Genomic DNA, 21,882 nt, shown 5'->3' on the forward strand with positions numbered 1-21,882 from the left:
AGAGGCTCTAGGCCACTTGTGTGTAGACCTTTCTACAAAGTTTTTGTTACAATGATCATATTAAACATGATTAAAGGCTAGAAGCATTCAACATCGCCAGGCTCTGTGGGAAAAGCTGTTCTTTAAGTTTCTTCGAAGTGCTTATCGCACAAGGGCAGTGATGAATTGACTTCTAATGTGATCGAACTGAGAGATAAACACTATGGCGTCGTCTTATCTCGTAACTCGAATGGTGTTTCCTACATTTCTCGGTTTTATCGATTGTTTTTTTTTTCGCCTTTCTATAAAAGAAATCGCTAAAACAAAAACTTGCAAAAATCTATAGATTGTAGAACGGTGTATCTTTTTGTGGGTATACAAGGTTGCTCTGTACGAGTACCGTATGTACCGCGATTATGTTGACTTTTGAAAATGCTGAAGAGAATTTCCAATGAATGTGATTCCTCCCAAGCTAAGGAAATTGAGTACCGAACGTAAGTATTGAGTTTTTCCCACACCAGTGGTTGGTATCATCAGGAGATAGATATTAGATAAAACATGCTCAATCCATTGACCAGCGGGCCGAATGTGGTTCTCGGAGTCATTTGATACGGTCCGCGACCTCAAACCTGATTTTTGAAAATAAACTAAATTATTGTTCATAAGAGTAATTGTTTGGCTCAATAGTAGTTATCCCCATATACTGCTGAGTAAAAATTTATAACAAATTGAATATAATGAAACATTTTGATCGATTGTGACCCGCGACTAATTACCAAACAGCTGGAATGGCCGACGGAAGAACATTGAAACACTCTAGTGGCCTGCGACACATTTACAGATTTTTCAGTGACTCCCGAAGCATTTCTAGATAACTTAACACGGCACACTTCCGATTCCCGAAAATGAACCACGGCAAATTTCCATCTGCATTAAGCTGTTCAGGGCACATTTACAGATTTTTCAGTGACACGCGGCACATTTCCAGATTTTTAAGACATTTTCGGCGCTTTTCTGGATCCCTTAAATGACGCATGACGCTCTTCCGAATCACGCAGCATAATTCTACATCAGTTAAGTGACCCGCGGCACATTTCCAGATAAATTAAGCTGTTCACCGCACATTTCCAGATTTTTCAGTAACCCACAGCGTATTTTTAGATCACTTAAGCGACGCACGGCACACTTCCGAATCACGCAAGTGGCCTGCGGCGCATTTTCAGATCAGTTAAGTGACACGCGGAACATTTCCATATCAGTTGAGTGACACGCAGCAAATTTCCAGATAAGTTAAGTGACACGTGGCACATATTCAGATTAATTATGCTACCCGCGTCACATTTCTTGATTTTTCAGTGACCTACGGTACATTTCTAGATCACGTAGGGCCGTATTCACCGATATGGTTTAAACTGTAGTCACAATTTTTGGATAAGAGATCAACATTGATTGGTTAAAAACCTGAATGTAACCAATCCGTGTGGATCTCTTATCAAAAAATTGTGACTAGTTTAAATCATGTCGGTGAATACCGGCCTTAATCGAACCGCGACACATTTTGAGGTCACTCTGGAGCAGCTGCCAATACATTTTCAGATCAGTTAAAAGTGGCCCACTGTAGATTTCAAAACAAATGAAGTCGCTTGCGGCACGTTTCCAAACCAACATTGAAACCGCTTGCAACGCGTCTCTAAACCAATGAAATGATCCGAACTCTCGAGAAGGCACAGCACCTTTGTAATTAGAAAAACCTGGCTGAGTGTGCGTAGGCCCCTGCACGAACTTTTCGTAATCGTTATTCAGTCGGGCTTCAAGGCATTATGATTTTTAGACATATTAACGTCAAAATATTGAACCGTTAGAAGAAAAATATTCCAGTGGTTTTTCAAAGCGATCGAAAATGTACGATCAATCTTTAAGAGAGTGCGGGCCACTTCATTGGTTTGAAAACGTGTCGCGGGCCATTTGAGTGGTCTGGAATAGCGCTGCACGTCACTTAAGTGATCTGGAACAGCGCTGCACGTCACTTAAGTGATCAGTATGTGTGCCGCGGGCCACTTGAGTGATCTGAATGTGCCGCGGTATATTCAAGCGTGATCTGTAAACACGTCATGGGTCAGTTAAGTTGTCTGGGAATGTGCTGCGGGCCACTTCAGAGATATGAGACTGCAATGCGGGTCACATTACTGACTGATCTAATGGCTAACTTATCTGAAACTGTCACGGGTTACTTAAGTTATCTGGGAATGCACCACGGGCCACTTTTTTGGCTATGGATCTAACGGTTAACTGATTTGAAACAGCATCGCGGGTCTCTTTAGTGATCTGGGAATGTACAACGGGCTAAAAAAAAAGACTAAAAATTTCCCCAAAGTCAAATATTTCTTTGCTTTCGGCATCCTAATCGATTTTCTCGATGTGAAACTGCACGGCGGGTCACTTAGTGATGTGAAACTGCAATACAAGCCAAATCACTACTGATCTTACGGTTAACTAATCTGAAACAGCATCGCGGGTCTCTTAAGTTATCTGGGAATGTGCCACGGGCCACTTAAGTGATCTTTGAATGCACTACAAACCACTTGAGTGATCTGGGAACGTGCTAAAGGCACGTAAGTGATGTGAAACAGCGCCGCTGGTCACTTTAGTGATGTTAAACCGTAATACGGGTCACATCACTAATGATCTAATGTTTAAGTGACCTTTAACGTGCCGCAGGTCGTTCAAGTTATTCGAAAATGCCACTCAATTCATTTTTACAAAATCAGGTTTGAGGTCGCTGGCGACATCTAATGACTCCGAGGGCCACATTTGTCCTGCGGGCCATGGGTTAGGCATGTATAATATAAGCAACCCATATACATCTTTTTCCTAAATCACGAGACTACAACACAAAAGCAAGCAACCCAATTTCAATTTCCTTCTTAGAAAATTTCCCAGAAGCTCCGTTAGAAAGATGTTAGCGAGACAGAAAAAATGAAAACTCGAAATAAGGAATGTCATCAGCTTGGCCAAAGAGAAATAAAGTATTTCTTATTGAAAAAAAAAGGGGGGGGGGATATTTTTGCCCACCAAAAGAAAACAGAATCCATAAGAAATGATAAAAAAAAAAAGAAAGACTAAAAATTCCCCCAAAATCAAATATTTCTTTGCTTTCGGCATCCGAATCGCTTTTCTCGATTACACCATTACCTGGAGAACCACTTTTCTCCATGTTTTGCTTCATACCGAGTAAAAATAAGGCACAGAAAAAAAGAAGAAAAGACTAACAACAAATGCATTTGGTAAAGGTCTGCAGAAGAATAGAAATGGACTATGGTAGAGAGATATATAGAAAAGAAAACGGAGATGAATGAGATGGAAAAGGGATCAGGAACTGCAGGAGAAAAAAAAGAAAAGAAAAGGAGATAGCCATCGTGTCCAGAGTTTGCCTTCAATGAAACTGCGCCTTTATTTACTACCTTTTTTCTTCTGCTGTTTTCTTATTTGTGTTCGAATTGTTTTATTTCTTACGGTAGGGTGTTATTTACTAGTTTCCTCTGACTAAACGTAATCACACATCTTATATCCTATAAATCAAGGTTTATATGATGTGGTAAAAAAAGCAGGAAATTTTTACATGGGGAGAAAAAAACATGCTCTATACATGTTTGAGAATTTCACTCATCGATTCAAAATTTTCATTGATTCTGAATTTATGGCTTGCATTGATCCAGAATTTTCATAATTAATTTTGTGGATGAAAATTTCTCTCCAGAATTAAAATCCGAATTAGACATTGACTCAAAATCTGAATTAAACAATTAATCTCTAAATCAGAATTAGGCATTTAATCTAAATCAGAATTAGGCATTTAATCTGAATCAGAATTAGGCATTTAATCTAAATCAAAATTAGACATTTAATCAAAGTCAGAAAATCGGAATTAGACATTTAGTGAAAATCATAAAATCAGAATTAGATATTTAGTGAAAATCATAAAATCAGAATTAGACATTTAGTGAAAATCATAAAATCAGAATTAGACATTTAGTGAAAATCATAAAATCAGAATTAGACATTTAATCAAAATCAGAATTAGACATTTAATCAAAATCAGAATTAGACATTTTATCAAAATCAGAGAATTGGACATAAAATTAAAATCAAAATTAGATGTAAAATTGAATTCCGAATTAGACATTTTGACCGAAATGTGGAAATTCAAAATCAAACATTTAATCAAAATTTTAACCAGGCATAGAATGATAAATATAAATAGTGAAATGTGATCAATCATTTGATTGATGAATGGAATGTTTTTGGTTGGTTAACACGTTTTTATGTTGCTATCAAATAAATTAACAAATACTTATAGATATTTAAAGTACTGAATAACTTGAAAAATTTACTTATCATAACATTTTCTTTAACAAAAAAAACTTTTTGGAGAATTATTGGCCGCGAAATACGTCACAAAGAACCGTCAATTCTGTCCCTAAAATTGAAAAATGTCTCGAGAAATGTCAAATAAACTGTCAAAAATATTCCAATCCAATTCTTCTATCTGAAATTTGTGTCAGAAAATGTTCGGGATTAAATTCCTAAAATGAAGCAAATATTTTCAATTGACACTCACACACACATTCATACGTACGCTACAATTTTTCATCTTCCAATATTCCAAAATTCTGGATCAAGAGAGAGACACGAAAAAAAACAACAACAAAAAACAAATTTTCTCGTTTCAAGTTTTGTATCATTTTCTGATTTAAATTGAATTTTCGCCATCCAAAAACACGGATTAACTCGGTTAACTTTCTTTTTCCTGGGTCATCGGAATAATTACATTTATCTTATATTTATTTCAATGTGTGATGTTTCTGCTCGAAAACCATCGACTGAAAATGAAAATGGCCGTATAGTTTGGAAATTTATGAATGGAAATTCACATGTTCGGGAATGAGGATTTAGCTCTTCGCGTGAGACCTTGAGGGTGTTCTTAGATCTATAAAAGCATACAGGGTGTTCTGTTAATGGACTGACAAACTCAGAGGGTTGTTGGTAGGCATCAATAGGAACCAAAAATTGCGATGGAACATGGTGTCGCAAACCACGTTGAGAGGGGTGAAAATCGCGAAAAACGCATGCAGTGATAGCGCATGATGTTACATACCCAAGGAGGTGGATTGGACGGGCGGGACCCATTGCTTGTCCTCCACGTTCGCCGAATCTCAATCCGTGTGACTTTTTCCTATGGGGTTACCTTAAATCCCTCGTTTATGCGACGCCTGTGGACACACCGGAGGATCGCATAGAGCGGATTGTCGTCGGTGCGGCAGGTATCAAAAGCATACCTGGTATCTTCGAGAGTGTCCGAGAATCGCTTTTACTTCGTTGTAGACTGTGAAATGACGTCAGCGGCCGCCACTTCCAACAATTCTTGTGCATTTATATCAATCAAATAAATTTTTTTTGTAGTTTTTATTGTACTTTTTATCGCTCCAGCGTGACGTCGGAACCTGCATGCGTTTTTCGCGATTTTCATCCTCCCAACGTGGTTTGCGACACCATGTTCCTTTGCAATTTTTGTTCCTCTTGATGCCTACTAACAACCCTGAGTTTGTCGATCCATTAACAGAACACCCTGTATATGTGCATACATGCTCAACCCATGACCCACGGGCCGAATGTAGCCTCTGGAGTCATCTGGTGTGATCTACGGTTTCGAACCTAATTGTGTGACATTGAACAAAGCGGCACATTTCAAGCTCACAAAAGTGATCCGCATCACTTCATCACCCCCGTGACGTATTCCCAGATATTCCCAGATCACTTAAGTGACCTGCAGCACGTTTACAGTTCACTCAAGCGATCCCTCGACACATTTTCAGATCACTCAAGAGACCTTCCCCTTTCGACACATTTTCAGATTACTTAACTGACATGCGGTGTAGTTCTACATCACCTAAGTGGTCCGCGGTACAATTTCGGATCACTCAAGTGACCCGCAGCACATTTACAGATCACTTGAGTGACCTGTGGCGCAGTTCCAGAGCACTTTAGTGTCCTGCAGCACATTCCCAGATCACTTCAGTGACCTCCTGCATATTTACGTATCACCGCAGCACACTTCTAGAGCATTTAAGAAACCGTGGCACATTTGCAGATCATTAATGGCCCGTGGCACAGTTACAGATCATTAATGACTCGTGGCACAGTTACAGCTCATTTAAGTGAACCGCGGCGCATTTCAGTACATTAATGGCTCGTGGCACAGTTACAGATTATTAATGGCTCGTGGCACAGTTACAGCTCATTTAAGTGAACCGCGGCGCATTTCAGTACATTTAAGTGACATACGGCTCTGTTCCAGATCTCTTAATCAACTTTCTTCTAATAGGGGTTTTAAATGCACGGAATAGCTTTCCTTCGGTTATCGTGAACTTCCCCACGATAGACGCCTTCAAGAGAAAATAGGATAAGCTAGGTATAGGAGTAATCGAGAAGCTATCCATACTTAAATGAATGACAACCATAGTTTTATGAGGGCAGTCTATTTTAGCTCTTTAGTTTTTCCCCTCGATATACAGGGTATCCCAGAACTCCACGTACAAACCTTGAGGTGATAGGGGGAGGTGGGTAGAGAACATCGTTAGGAATCATAAAACAGTCGAAAGCATGATCGGAAATGCCACCCTCAAGTGATAGAGACACATAAAGACACAGTAAGGACACAATATACAGAAAACAGCGTAAAGCGCTCTATTATACAAAAAAAAAAAAAGTTACAAGCATCACAGGAGGCCCATTGGTATTGATGCACCCCTATGCCGCATGGATTGCGGAACATTTTGGAAGATACCAGGCATTTCGCGGATCGTAGCAGCAACAATAGCGATTCGTACCACTAAGCCCATGTCTGACTCTACTGGCGAATTTGAACACACACCCCCCTCACCGAAATTAAATAATTTAATAGGGGTTTTAAATTATTTAATTACATATACCCCCTTTCAAACAGTAGCCTTTTATTTTTCCAGCAAAAGAAAAAAAAAATCAAGAGAAGATAAATCAGGTGATCTCTCGGGGCATGTGACGGGACCACCACACCCAATCCATCTACTTTCAAATGTCCCTATAGCGCCACCTATCCATTTCCGACTATCCTTTCCTATGTAATCATTAGAGCCCGGAAGTTCAGGCAAAATTCCATAAATTCCTTTTTTTCTCTATTTTCAAACTTTTTTTTAGTAAAAATGCCTTTTTTGAAATTTTCGTATCACAAATATGTGTGTGTGTGCCTAGTTTAACATAGTTTTAAATTTATTAGTGAATTTCCGAGGCCATAATCTATAAAACTTGGATATTATGAGCATTCACCCCTCCAAAAGAATTGCTCGTTTTAAAAAATTTTCCAACTCTCGGTATTAATTATCATCAGAAAGCCCCCTTCCCCGGAGCCCCCATTTGATCTCGAATAAGTGATCTGAGAGATTGGTGTTGTCATCCATTAACTTTGTTTTAACCGGATGGTGTTAGACGTGAATGATTTTGTTTCAAAGAAACGCAGCCCGTGTTACAAAAGCAGAGGAAAATAAAAAAATGTTGGTTCCTCCACATGCTTCACATAATGTCTCGCTCAGGCATTAGACTGCGTTGTATGTGTATAGCGGACCGATGAATGTTCCAAGGGGGTCATGAATGACGTCATGGCTCAAACAATGCAGGGTAGGAGAGCACAGGGCTCTGGAACCCATGTTGTTTTGATTCTATTTTTTGCACCATAAATGCACTGCAAACAACCATGACTATTTACTATTTTATTAAATATACATATTTAGTATTCGATTAAATTGGCCAGAGTCGCCCCGAGGGTGTGTGACAGATACGGCCACACAGGACCACGTGCTTGAAGGAGTCTCGCATACGTGGCAATATTTAACAAGAGATAGCCATGCTTCAACTATAGAAATGATAATGATTATTCCAAATAATACAACAAATGAACATGAATTATTAGTAACTGAAGGGAACATGAACTCCACAGATAATTTTCTCTAAGGGCTCCGCGTCTGGTAATGGTGGCCCTGAAATTGGCCTAATTCTGAGGGTCTACTAACATTTTATTTTGGCTTAAAATCAATTCCTCTTGGATAATACAGTTATTATAAACTAAAATTAAAACAATAGACGGCTTATATATAAGTGCAACCAATTTTACAGCTAGTGTTTTCGGACCCTTAATACCTTTTGTTTTTAATTATTTTTTCTTCCTTTGAAAAATTATAAATGCCTTTTATTAGTTCCTATTTTAGGCATTTTTAGTGCCTTTTTGGCTGCCTATTTAAGGCATTTTTAGTGCCTAAACATCCGGGCTCTAGTGATTACGATTCCTAACGATGTTCTCTATTTTCCCCTTCAAGTTCGTATGTGGAGTTCCGGGACACCCTGTATTGCGATTGGGTTGTTGTATTTGGGCTATGGTAACCATATTTTTTTTTCATAGATTATATTAAGGGGATTAAATATTACAATATTTAATTACCTTTTTATATTCATTTTGCTTTATATATATTTCTTTTCTTTTTACAACCACCTTGTTCGGTAAATTACATGTTGTGGCTTCTGATTTTGCATTTCATTTGGTTTTAGTCCATTATTTACAAGTAGAGATCTACTCAAACAAGATCCTTCCCTTGAATTAATCGAATATTTTAGCTTTTGAGAGCTAAACATATCTTTTTTTGTTATTAGATGCCTAGAACCCCTGTATTATATACATCTCTCCACATTTTTTTAAATGCTTAAAATTTATGAAAGCTATTCAGGATGATTCCATACACTATTTCCTTACAAATTGGGTTTTTATTGAACTCATCTGACCGAAATTTTTGTATCCAATATTCCAATGTTTTCCTCACAGCAAAAAAAAAAAAGAAGTTATTCATAATTTCTATGTAATACTGAAATGTCATCAAATGTTTGGATGAGAACATTTTTTTATATTTAGTACTTTGATAATATTCTCTAGTGAAAATGATTGCTCTTTCTAATCGTACAAATATCGGATTAGTGTAGGCAAGCGTTCGAGTCCAAAAATACATGTAAAATGAATTCCGATGTTAATGAGAAAAAATTCTCATGCTTACGACCATTAAAAATTTTTCCTTTTCTTAATAAGTATAACGTTGAATATAACGTATAGATATCGATATTTCCAAGTACGATATTATCGAAAATGTTTTCCTTAATAGCCTATATTAATGGGTTTTCATCGCTATTCACGCAACATGTAAAAGCTTAAGTATACAAGATAATAATACGTGAGAGAGAATTCTTTCACATTCACATTTTTACTGCAGCAAAAAAAATATATATATAATTTCATGAAATTTTGGTTAAAAAACAAATAGAGTTTTTAGGAATAAGGTAATAAATTTTTCCATGTTTTCTCCAATTCCTGTAGGTGATATAGGTGGTGTTGGTGATGTTTACGTCTGAAAGACTGGGATTGTAAGGTTTGACTGGATTTGTGATACGGGGATAGAAGAGGTTTCCGCACGGGTTGCCAAGTTCATCTGTGACGTCATTAAGACTACCTAGCAAGTTTGCCACATTTTGAACCACAGCATGCATTTCATTTCTTCTTATTTTGGCATAGAATCTTCCTGGTTGGTTCACAATACCGCATGTGATTGGATGTGAGGCATAGAAATCGCCAATTCTGAACCCGATCATTTCTTTTCCTCACAACGATGATACTGGCACGAGCAGGGAATGTTTTTCCCTGAATACTCTGAGGGAAAATGAATTACTTGCTGACGTCACGATCAGCGCGTGCGGAGGCCTTCTATCTCTAGGAGGTGCTGGATGAGTTGTTTTGCGTTGTTTTATATCAAGGGTGTTCAACCTTTAGTAGAGCGTGGGCCACTTCATTGGCTTAAAAAGATGTCGCGGACCATTTAAGTCATCTGATGCAGCGCCGCAGGTCACTTAAGTGATCTTTAAATGTGCCACCGATCACTTATTGGATCTGAACATGTGCCGCGGGTCACTTGAGTTATCTGGAATTGTACCACGGGTTACTTAAGTGATTTGTAAATGTGCCGCAGATCTTTTACATGATCTGGGAAAGAGCTGCGGGTCACTTAAGTGATCTGGAGTGGGATGCGAGTCACTTAACTGATCTGTAAATGTACTGAAGGTGCTTAAGTTATCTGGGACTAGGCCGCGGGTCTCTCTACTGGTATGTGATCTGGAAATGTGTCGTGGGTTCTTTAAGTGGTCTAGAAACAGTTTGCGGGATCACTTAAGTGTGATCTGGGAATGCACTGCAGGTCATTTAAATGATCTGGAACAGCGTGTCGCAGGTCACTTGAGTGAACTGGAAATGCACCGCTGGTCACCTAAGAGATTTGTAAATGTGCCGTTCCGTTAATTTTTGCAAAATTAGGTTTGAGGTTGCGGGCCACATTAGATTACTCCGAGGGCCACATTTGGCTAGTGGGTAAGAGGAAATGTATGTTTTAGAATAGATCGTTTCCATTGGCTGGAAGGTACAGACGCTTGCTACTGATCAGGTCAATATCGGAAATTTTCTTTCACATCGTACACAGTCCTGGTTCCATTGATAATTTTCAGTTTCAGCCATTACCCTTGTTAAGAGGCTGAAAATCTCTCCCTAGCAAATCGAGGACTTTTCAAAATAATAAACCTTAATTATACAGGGTGATTCCGAAAAGATTCTAACATGAAACGCAATAGCGCGTTTCGAAACGGCCTCTCCGCAAACGTTAAAACGTCATTCCTGTCGAAATTTATCGGGAGAAAAAGAACATCACATGCATGCAAATGTTTGTTACCTGGTAAAGAAGAAAAATCCGTATGTAAATCTGCGTCACAGTGAATAAAAGGCACGGACGCCAGCCTAGTGAAGCTATTCCAGCGTGAAACCGTTCGAACAGTTATAACATACGGGATATAATGGCGCACTTTAGTAATACTAAAAAAAAAACAAATAGACATGCATTTTATTTACGGAGCTGCAAACGGAAGTACCACAGAGGCAGGCGGTTGCCCACTCCGTATTACTAAAGTGTGCCATTATCCCATACGTTACAACTGTTCGAACGCGGTTGCACGCTGGGATAACTTCACAGGGCTGGCGTCCGCGCCTTTTATTCACTGCGACGCAGATTTGCATACGATTTCTTCTTCTTCCTCAGATAACATTTGCATGCATGAAATGTTCTTTTTCTCCCGATAAATTTCAACAGGGATGCCGTTTTAACGTTTGCGGAGCGGGCGTTTCGAAATGCGCTAGCGCGATTGCGTTTCATGTTAGACCATGCATTCTTTGATGACAAACGACTATATTGGCGTGTACTATCACCTCCTTAAGTTTTCCGCCCACCTTTTCTGAATCACGCTGTATGTGAATTTTCAAGTTAACAATAGTAATAACCGTTGAAAACCAACAAATCAGGCTATGATTTAAATTTTCCAGTCATTTAAATACACTGCAAACAACTCCTGATGACTTGTAAACAATCATCATTGATAGCATGATTTGTAAACAAACCCTGATATATATATATATATATATATATATATATATATATATATATATATATATATATATATATATATATATGGCACCAGGTAAAAATAAATGACATATCTCTAAAATGATGACATCGCGATTTATTATGTACAGTAAATCCCGCTGATACTATTACTACTTAACCACACATGCCCCTCTACGGAAATTTCTAACAGGTCGCCCTAACGTATTAGTTGTCAGAATTGAGCTTGTTTTGTGTTTTTGCTGATGCTGCCATCTGTCATCCATATTTTGAAGTAAAGATGTTAAATGATTGAATGTTCATGTTATATCAATATCGTGTTGCAGGTCTGCCTGCTCTGTGCAGAGAGACTATCCCGATGATACAAATCATGACTTGTAAACAAATCCCGATGATAACAACATGATTTGTAAAGAAATCCCGCTGATAACAAGACATGCAAACATCGCCTGAATAAGAGAGCAACAATAACATATCCGCGTGAGGATATAATCCAGTTGTAAACATCATCTGCCGATGATACAAGTAGCTTGCATACCGTCTCCTAATGATAACATAACATCTTTAGAACAGGGGCTTACTTAACATGAAAAGTTCGCATTCACAGTTGCGATTTGTTCCAAATGATGATAACCGTACTTACAAACATCTCCCAATAATTACAACAAGACTTGCAACCATATTCTGATGCGGACAATAAATAAGACTTGCTAAGATACAAATCATCTGATGAAGACAATAAAAGGACTAGCAAACATCGCTTCATGAAGAAAATAACAAGACTTGCAAACTTCTCTCAATAATAACAATACCGCTACTACTAAACCACACATGAACCTTGTCCATATTCCTTTGAGGAACTTCTAACGAATTGGTACAAGTTAGAATGTGCATCCACGTGTTGTGAACCTAACGGGGAGTTTGTTTCTTATGAATGCATATTGTGTGTTCAAATAGTGCCGCCATCTGTCTCTTCCGAATCATCCGGGAGCAGAAAACCTGCTTGGTTTATTTTTGCTTGGCGTGGATTTGCTCTTGCGTGGATATTTTGAAGGTCTGATTGTGTGTTTGTTCGCTCTCTGCGGCGAGACTTTTTAATGGGGAGATCGGCTCGCAATCGTGCCTTGAAGTTGGCAATCACAGAAAACAAACTTCAACCGACCACCGACTCTGCCGGCGGTGAGGTTTGAACCCGAACTGTACAGAGGGATAATAACAAGACTTGCAAACATCTTCTGCTGAAGACAATAAGTAAGACTTGATAACATGCATCTTATCATGAAGACAACAGCAGGACTTGTTAACATGCATCTTCTGATGAACACAATAACAGGACTTGTAAACATGTTCTGATGAAGGCAATAAACAGGACTTGCTAACATGCATATTTTCTGACGAACACAATAACAGGACTTGCAAATATCGCCCGATAATAATAATAATAGCAAAACCTGCAAATAACAACAAGACTTGCAGGAATCCCCCCTCATTGTAAGAGCCATTGAAGTAGAAAAAACTCTTGGAAGATATTCAAATTCACATTAATCTTTGAAAACCTGATCAAAGTCTCTTTCGAAAGCATTTACAAAACAAATAATATCAGAAACTAGTATCAGAAAATTTCGTTTACGCGTAACCAAGGCAATTAAACTGATATAAAAGTTTCTATCTAACTAAATAAATTCCGTATGTAGTTTATTGGAATAATTCTTTACACATCACTCAGGTCGTACATATAAATGCAAATAAAAGCGTACAAAAAGTAAGGGGGAATTGATTTGTATTTGTGGATTAACTCGATAACAAGCATGAAAAGAAGAAGCATGAGGAGGCGTATTTGTTTTCGTATTAGGTCTCGAGGTGTGTAATCTGTCTGTTCTGCGTTAAAAGCAATCATTAGCCAAGATCCTTGGTATTTGTTTTCCATTCAACGTTGGAGTTTTACAACATGGCGATAGTGCTGAGCATGGCAGTTGTTTGATTCATTCATTGGCCCCTGAAGGGAGGAAAGCCTTCAGGGTCTTTTACTAATTCCTACCGGGTAATTGGATCCGATCTAATTCCCTTTGTCCAACTTTTCTTGTTTTGCACGAGTCTTATATGCGCAGCTAATTAATTAGTATATTAGCCCTCCGCTGATACTACAAATAGTGTTTGGCCATTAAATCTTCTACATCTCTTCTTTTGAACCTGGGGGGGGGGGGGATCTCCAACACATGACCTGAAGGCATGAATAATTACGGAAATGCTGAAAAACGCTTTAATGAAAGAAATAATTTCTGAATTAATGAAAGAGATATAATTTCAAGTACTGGAATTAACTAATAGTGGAGAAAATAATTTTATGGATGATAAAATACTCATAATTAACCGAAAAATCCAACTTTGATGAAAGAAATAATTTCTCATAGTTAATTTTAGAAATAATTTCAGAATTCAAAAGATAAATAATTTTAGAATTATAGAGATAATTGAAAGAATTGAAATGATTACGTAATTGATGAAGATACGTAATTTCCAAATCAATAAAGTTTCGCAATTGATGTTAAAAGTATTTTAAAATAAGTGGAAAATTTGTTTCCAGAATTACTGAAAGAAATAATTTCAGAAAAAATGAAAAATATTTTTCCCGGATGAATGAAATAAAAGTTTTCAGAATTACTGGAAAAAACAACTTTAGAATTGATGAAAAACGCTTTTTTAGATTTATTGTAAATGCTATTTCCAGAATTAATATGAAAATTATTTCCAGAATTAATATGAAAATTATTTCCAGAATTAATATGAAAATTATTTCCAGAATATATATGAATGAATCATTTCCAGAATTAATATATGAATGAATCATTTCCAGAATTAATATATGAATGAATCATTTCCAGAATGAATATATGAATGGACCATTTCCAGAATGAATATATGAATGAATCATTTCCAGAATTAGTATATGAATGAATCATTTCCAGAATTAATATATGAATGAATCATTTCCAGAATTGATATATGAATGAATCATTTCCAGAATTAATATATGAATGAATCATTTCCAGAATGAATATATGAATGAATCATTTCCAGAATTAATATATGAATGAATCATTTCCAGAATGCATATATGAATGAATCATTTCCAGAATTAATATATGAATGAATCATTTCCAGAATTAATATATGAATGAATCATTTCCAGAATTGATATATGAATGAATCATTTCCAGAATTAATATATGAATGAACCATTTCCAGAATTAATAATGAATGAATTATTTCCAGAATTAATATATGAATGAATCTTTTCTAGAATTAATATATGAATGAATCATTTCCAGAATTAATATATGAATGAATCATTTCCAGAATTGATATATGAATGAATCATTTAAAGAATTAATATATGAATTAATCATTTCCAGAATTAATATATGAATGAACCATTTCCAGAATTAATAATGAATGAATTATTTCCAGAATTAATATATGAATGAATCATTTAAAGAATTAATATATGAATGAATCTTTTCCAGAATGAATATATGAATGAATCATTTCCAGAATGAATATATGAATGAACCATTTCCAGAATGAATATATGAATGAATCATTTCCAGAATGAATATATGAATGAACCATTTCCAGAATGAATATATGAATGAACCATTTCCAGAATGAATATATGAATGAATCATTTGCAGAATTAATATATGAATGAATCATTTCCAGAATTAATATATGAATGAATCATTTCCAGAATTAATATATGAATGAATCATTTCCAGAATTAATATATGAATGAACCATTTCCAGAATTAATATATGAATTAATCATTTCCAGAATTAATATATGAATGAACCATTTCCAGAATTAATAATGAATGAATTATTTCCAGAATGAATATATGAATGAATCATTTCCAGAATGAATATATGAATGAACCATTTCCAGAATGAATATATGAATGAATCATTTCCAGAATTAATATAAAAATTATTTCCAGAATTAATATAAAAATTATTTCCAGAATTAATATAAAAATTATTTCCAGAATTAATATAAAAATTATTTCCAGAATTAATATAAAAATTATTTCCAGAATTAATGAGAAACATATTTTTTAGAACTAATGGAAAAAGTGTTTCCCTAATAATTGAAAGAAATAATGTCAGACTCACAATGAAAAAAAAATTCCAGAAATATTGAACGGAATAATTTCAGAATTGATGGAAAACGAATTTCCAGCATTATTTAAAAATTATTTCCATTATAATTGAAAGAATAAATAATACTGTTGTATATTATCACTTCAAATCATCTCGACGAAATTTATTTTAATTTATTAATTATTATTAAAGAAATTTCAATTTTTTAAGGTAAGACAATTTCAATCACTTGTATTTCTTAAAATTTGAAGTATATTTTGATAGATAAAAATCAGTTTAATAAAAAGCTAATAATAACATGAAATTGTTTGTTTTCCCGATTAAAAGCGGCTAATTGAAAGCTAATTAACTTATTTTCACCGAAAAATTGTTTTTCTAACGCAGTTTAACCAGTAATTAGTAATTAGTGCAATTTTTCTTCTCTCTTTTGAACCTAATACTTATTCATCGAACCATGAATTAATTTTCCACGAAAATACGTTTTTCCGAATAATTTTTTTGATTATTAACGAGATAATTCCATTTTTATAAAATATAATGGGAAAATTATTATGATAATAATTTTTTTGGAAGAATTCGAAAAACTCAACTGGGAATTGTTTCCGGCGTCCCGGATTTCTCAAAACGTGATCGATACTAGAAAATCCTTCTCCTGACAAAAAAATAATAACAAATGAAAAAAGGCATTTTCAGAATTATTGAAAGAAATATTTTCAAAAAAAAAAAAATGGCAAAAAAATATTTTTAAAATAAACACAAAAACATAGTTCCAGAATAGGGGAAAAAAAGTGTTTTCAAAATTACTGAGAAGAAAGAGAATTGCTTTAGAATAGATTAAAAAAAAAAGTGTTTTTAGAATTAATGCAAGAATTATTTTTAGAATTATTGAAAAACGTATTTCTCCAGAATTATTGAAAGAAAATTTCGGAGTTATTGAAAGAAATAATTTTTCAGAATTATGGAAAAACGTGTTTTTAGAATTACTGGAAAAAAACCTTTCCAGAATTACTGAAAGAAATAATTTTAGAATCATTGAGAGAAATAGTTTTAGTGCAAATAAAAATTACATTTTCCAGAATCAATGAGGAAAAGTTTTTTCAGAATTTTAATGAAAGAGAAATAATTTCAGAACTGACGGAAGAAGTATTTTTAGAATTACCGAAAAATATATTTCTAGACTTATTAGAAAAATTAATTTCAGAATTGATAGAAAAGGGTATTTCCAGAATTATTGAGAAAAATTATTTCAGAAGAGAATTTTTTTTTGCAGAATGATTAGAAGAAATAATTCCTATAAATAGGCCCGAAGAATAAAAAATTAAATTTCTAGATACATTTCTAAATTAAAAAAGTAGTTTCTAGAATAAAGGAAAAACGGATATTTCCAGAATTATTGGACAAAATAATTTAAGAATTGAATACAAACGTGTGTTTTAAGAATTAATATAAAAATTATTTCCACAATGGATGCTTTTTTTTCAGAATTAATGAAAAAATGATTTTCAGAATTACTGCAAGATTATTACTTACTTTCAAATTATTCTGAAATCATGGTTTTTTCATCAATAACCATGATTTCAGAATAATTTGAAAAACTATCATCAGAATTATTGAAAAACTATCATCAGAATAATTTGAAAAACTATCATCAGAATTATTGAAAGAACTAATTTCAGAATTGATGGAGAAAGCATCATATTAAGAAAGAAATGATTAGTTAATTATTGACATAAATTATTTTAGAATTAATGAAAAATTACCAGAATCGTTGGAAGAATTAGTTTCAGAATATAGGAAAAACGAGAATATCCAGAATTATTGAAGGAAATAATTTAAAAATTGATAAAATCATGTTTCAAGCATTAAGTAAAAATTATTTCCAAAATTGATAGAAAAATTATTCCGAAAATTGTTGAAAGAGATAATTTCAGAATTAGAGCAAAACATATTTCTCCAGAATTATTGAACGAAGATGCCAGACACAATGAAAATGTATTTCCAGAACTATACCGAAAGCAATAATTTCAGAACCATTGAGTGAATAATTTCCATATAGAATCAATGAAAAAAGTTTTTTCAGAATTATAAAAAGGAATTATTCGTTTGATGAGAGAATATTCCAAAAATGTTTAGCAGTTGCAGTGAATAAAATATTCATAAAAATATGAATAATTCCAGAATTTATGGGAAAAATCCTTTCCACATAATTAATGAAAAAAAATATTTTCGGAATTATTGAAAGGAATAATCTCGGAATTAATGAAAAACGAATTGCCAGGAATTACTCAAAACAAAAGTTCCATAATGGAAAGAATAACTAATACTGTGCTATTTCATATTACCACTTCAAATCATTTGAACGGAATAGATTTATTCATTAATAATTATTCAAAAAAAATTTCAATCCATTGCTCTGTAAGTTCGGATAATCTTCATTTTGAAAGACAAAAATTAGCTCATAATAGATGCTAATAATAACATGAAATTGTTTATTTCCCCGCTTAAAAGCTACTAATTGAAAACTAATTAACTTATTTATACAGAAAAATTGCTTTTGTAACGTAATTTAACAAGCAATTAGTGTAATTAATGTAATTTTTTTTATCAAACCGAATTCATCGAATCATGAATTAATTTTATCCACGAAAAAATGTTTTTTTCCTAATACTTCTTTTTTTTGATTATTAACGAATTTTGATTATTTTCTCATGTATAACATGAGAAAAATTATGATAATTTTTTGGAAGAATAGAAAAAAAAACCCAACTAGGAATTGTTTCCGGCGTTCCTGATTTCTGAAAACGTGATCGATACTAGGAAATACCTCTCCTAAAAAAATAATAACACGTTTTCAATCGATAGATGGCGCTTTGTACTGCTACAATATTAGGTAGATTTTGATCTTTGGAAAAAAACGGGACTTCATTATAGGACTTTTTGAAGTAAAAAAAATTTTTTTTTCGGTATAAAAGGACAAAAAACGGTAAAGACCGTTCCGATCCAGACATTTTATCTACAGTCTTTTTATGTTTTCCCTCTTAATGGTCTTCGATGAGACCTTCCTTCTCCCGGACCGTTATTTTATATGAAAAAAAAGTATAATAAATCCCGTTTTTTTCCGTATCCGGGACGTTATATGGAGAGTAATGAGGTGGAAAAACAGCACTGAGAGACATGACCATGGTATCCGCCCTTACTCGTCCACCATTTCTATTCTTTTCGTTGGACCCCCTACTCTTAGTCATTAACACACATACAAAACAAACATGGCTGCCATGAATTATTTTTATGGAGACAAATGTCCTTGCTTTATCAGGCACGGCGGGACATTAGCAACTTTCGTAGCAATATACTGTCATTCACACTTTTCTTTCTTGTTCTTTCTCTTCGACCTCCACTTCGGCTATTATATCTATAGCCAGCCATTTCGAGTCGGAAACGGACATGTGCAGTGGCGTAACAATAAGAACCATTTACGCTGTGCTTTATAAGTCACGTGATGCTTTTTTTTTTAAATTAGCTCTCTCCACTCGTGTATTTTAATGACTTTTTCTTATAGAACGAGTAGCACATGGTGTGAAATAAACGTGTGAGAGTCTTTTGAATGTGTTGTAGCTTAAAGGCACGTCTACATGTGCGCTATACGTTGTCTTTGAGTGGTTCTCTGAAATTTCCCGTCTGAGCGTATGGCTGTCACGAAATATTTCATTGCAAGCTAAGCAACGCGCACTAGACAAACGCCAAACTTGGGAGAATCCACCGACGATGGGTTCATAAAAACAACCTGTGTTGTATCTCTTTGATTTTAAATATTGAAAGCTGTGTGGCGCTGCGATCGGAGCCGGTTTGTGTATGGGGAAGGGGAAAGAATAGTAAAAGAAAAGAAATAAGAGTAAGAAGCGAAAAGCATTTTCTTTTTGGTACAAAAGGCCAAAAAAATTTCATGGACCGTTACGACCCAGGCATTCATCCCTGTCTTTTCATGTTCTTCCTGTTGGTGGTCTTCGATGAGACCCTCATTCTTCCCCTGACCGTTATTTTATATTAAAAACATGCAATAAATCCTTTTTTTTTCGTATCTGGGACGTTGTATGAAGTGCGTAATGAGGTGGAAAAAAAGCACTAAGAGATATGATCGTGGTGTCCAACACTTGGCCTTCCACCATTTCCTGTTCTTTTACACACACACACACACACACACACACACACACACACACACAAAACAAACATGGCTAAAATGAATTATTTTTATGGAGGTAAATATCCTTGCTTTATCGGGCACTGCGGGACATTAGGACATTAGCAACTTTCGCAGCCATAAACTGTCATTCACACTTTTCTTTCTTGTTCTTTCTCCTCATCCTTTCATTTGGTTATCATATCTATAGTCAGCCATTCTAAATCGGGAATGGACATGCACGGTGGCCTAACAACGAGAACTACTATATTTATACTGTGCAACTGTGTGTCACTTTATAAGTCCCGAGTTGATCTATAAAAACATTTTTATCTCTCTCTCTCTGTTGCTGTGTATTTTGATGATTTTTCTTTTCTGTAGAACGAGTAGCACGTGGTGTATTATGAAATTAACATGCGATAGTTTTTGTATGTTAGAGTTTAACTCTTTTCCTAGTATGTATATATATTACATATACAGGGTGTTCTGTTAATGGATCGACAAACTCAAAGGGTTGTTGGTAGACATCAAGAGGAACAAAAATTGCAATGGAACATGGTGTCGCAAACCACGGTGAGAGGGTGAAAATCGCGAAAAACGCATGCAGGTTTCGACGTCACGCTGGAACGATAAAAAGTACAGTAATACAGTAACTACAAAAAGATTTATTTGATTAATTATTACAAGAGATATTGGAGATGACGGCTGCTGACGTCATTGCACAGTCTACAATGACGTAAAAACGATCCTCGGACGCGATTACAGACCGCCGTGTGCAGAACATTGAGTTCAGCTGCAACCGCTCGCGTACTTGTCGACGGGGAATCGGCAAACCGTTGCAGCACGGTTTCTTCCATTTGAGGAGTTCGCAAATTGCGCGGCCTCCCCGCGTCACGCCGTGCTGGATGGAAGGTCTCCGTCTCGCGAAGTAGTCGATCGATCGTGGCAAAGGTAGTATGGTGCGGACAACACCTCATCGGATATTCCTGTTGGTACATTCGCTGTGCTAAGCGCCCATTGCCATCTGCTCGACCGTAAATAAGATGCATATCCGCGTATTCCTCGTTCGTGTAGTCAACCATTACGATACTCATTGAAACAGACAACTAACTGCTACACGTGCTTAACACCGCAATAGTGCTAATTTACGTCGTCAGCAGCTTGTGATCCTGCCCCAGCGCATGCGTTTGGTGACGCTGCTTTTGTCAGATATGATCAGCTATGTCAGATCAGATATGTCAGCGATCTGAACTAACATCCACCTTTCGTCTCCTCTGGACTCAGAGCCTGCATGCGTTTTTCGCGATTTTCACCCTCTCAACGTGGTTTGCGACACCGTGTTCCATTGCAATTTTTATTCCTCTTGATGCCTACTAACAACCTTCTGAGTTTTTCGGTCCATTAATAGAACACCCTGTATATATGTGCGTACGCTATCTATACCTCATTTAAAGAACTTCGTCTTAAACACTGTAATCTTCCCTGAATGATTGAGTATGCTACTACGTTGATCACCCTTGGATGATGAAGGCACCCTGAGGGTTAATCGTTGAATTTCGTTATCAACTGCAGAAATATTCCAGTTGCCCTTAGAAGGAAAACTAAAAAGGAAATTTAAAAAAAAACACTGCATACAAACGAGTAAAAAATAGTACAAAAGTGAATGAAATTAATGAGTAGAAATAGAATAAAATAAACGATTAAAAACTGACATAATGTCAGATGAATGCGAAAATATTAGAAATGAATGAAATAAACGAAAAAAAATTAGATGATATACACACACACATCAGATGAATATAAAATATTAAAAATGAATTAAATAAACGAATAAAAAATGGCAATTTATCCGATGGAATGAATAAAATAATCGAATAGAAATAGATTACTTCAAATGAATACAAAAATATTAAAAGTGAATAAAATGAACGAATAAAAATTGACAAAACTTCAAATGAATATAAAAAATACTGAAAATTGATAAATAACGAATAAAAATTG

General features: G+C 35.2%; 1 protein-coding gene across 1 annotated transcript in view; it reads left to right on the top strand.

The window, feature by feature from the left end:
• Positions 1-355: 355 nt before the first annotated feature.
• The window catches only part of LOC149064454 (uncharacterized), a 69,827-nt gene continuing 48,300 nt past the window's right edge, over positions 356-21,882 (top strand). The window contains exon 1 of the mRNA XM_089254847.1: positions 356-473. Within this exon, the coding sequence (XP_089110973.1) occupies positions 412-473 (62 nt within the window). The 5' untranslated portion in view covers positions 356-411. The remainder of the gene's footprint in view (positions 474-21,882) is intronic.

This window comes from Pholcus phalangioides, unplaced genomic scaffold (assembly GCF_987345545.1).
Source record: "Pholcus phalangioides strain wild (caught in Gottingen) unplaced genomic scaffold, Ppha-v1.0 ptg000042l_1, whole genome shotgun sequence".
In the NCBI taxonomy this organism is placed as follows: domain Eukaryota; kingdom Metazoa; phylum Arthropoda; class Arachnida; order Araneae; family Pholcidae; genus Pholcus; species Pholcus phalangioides.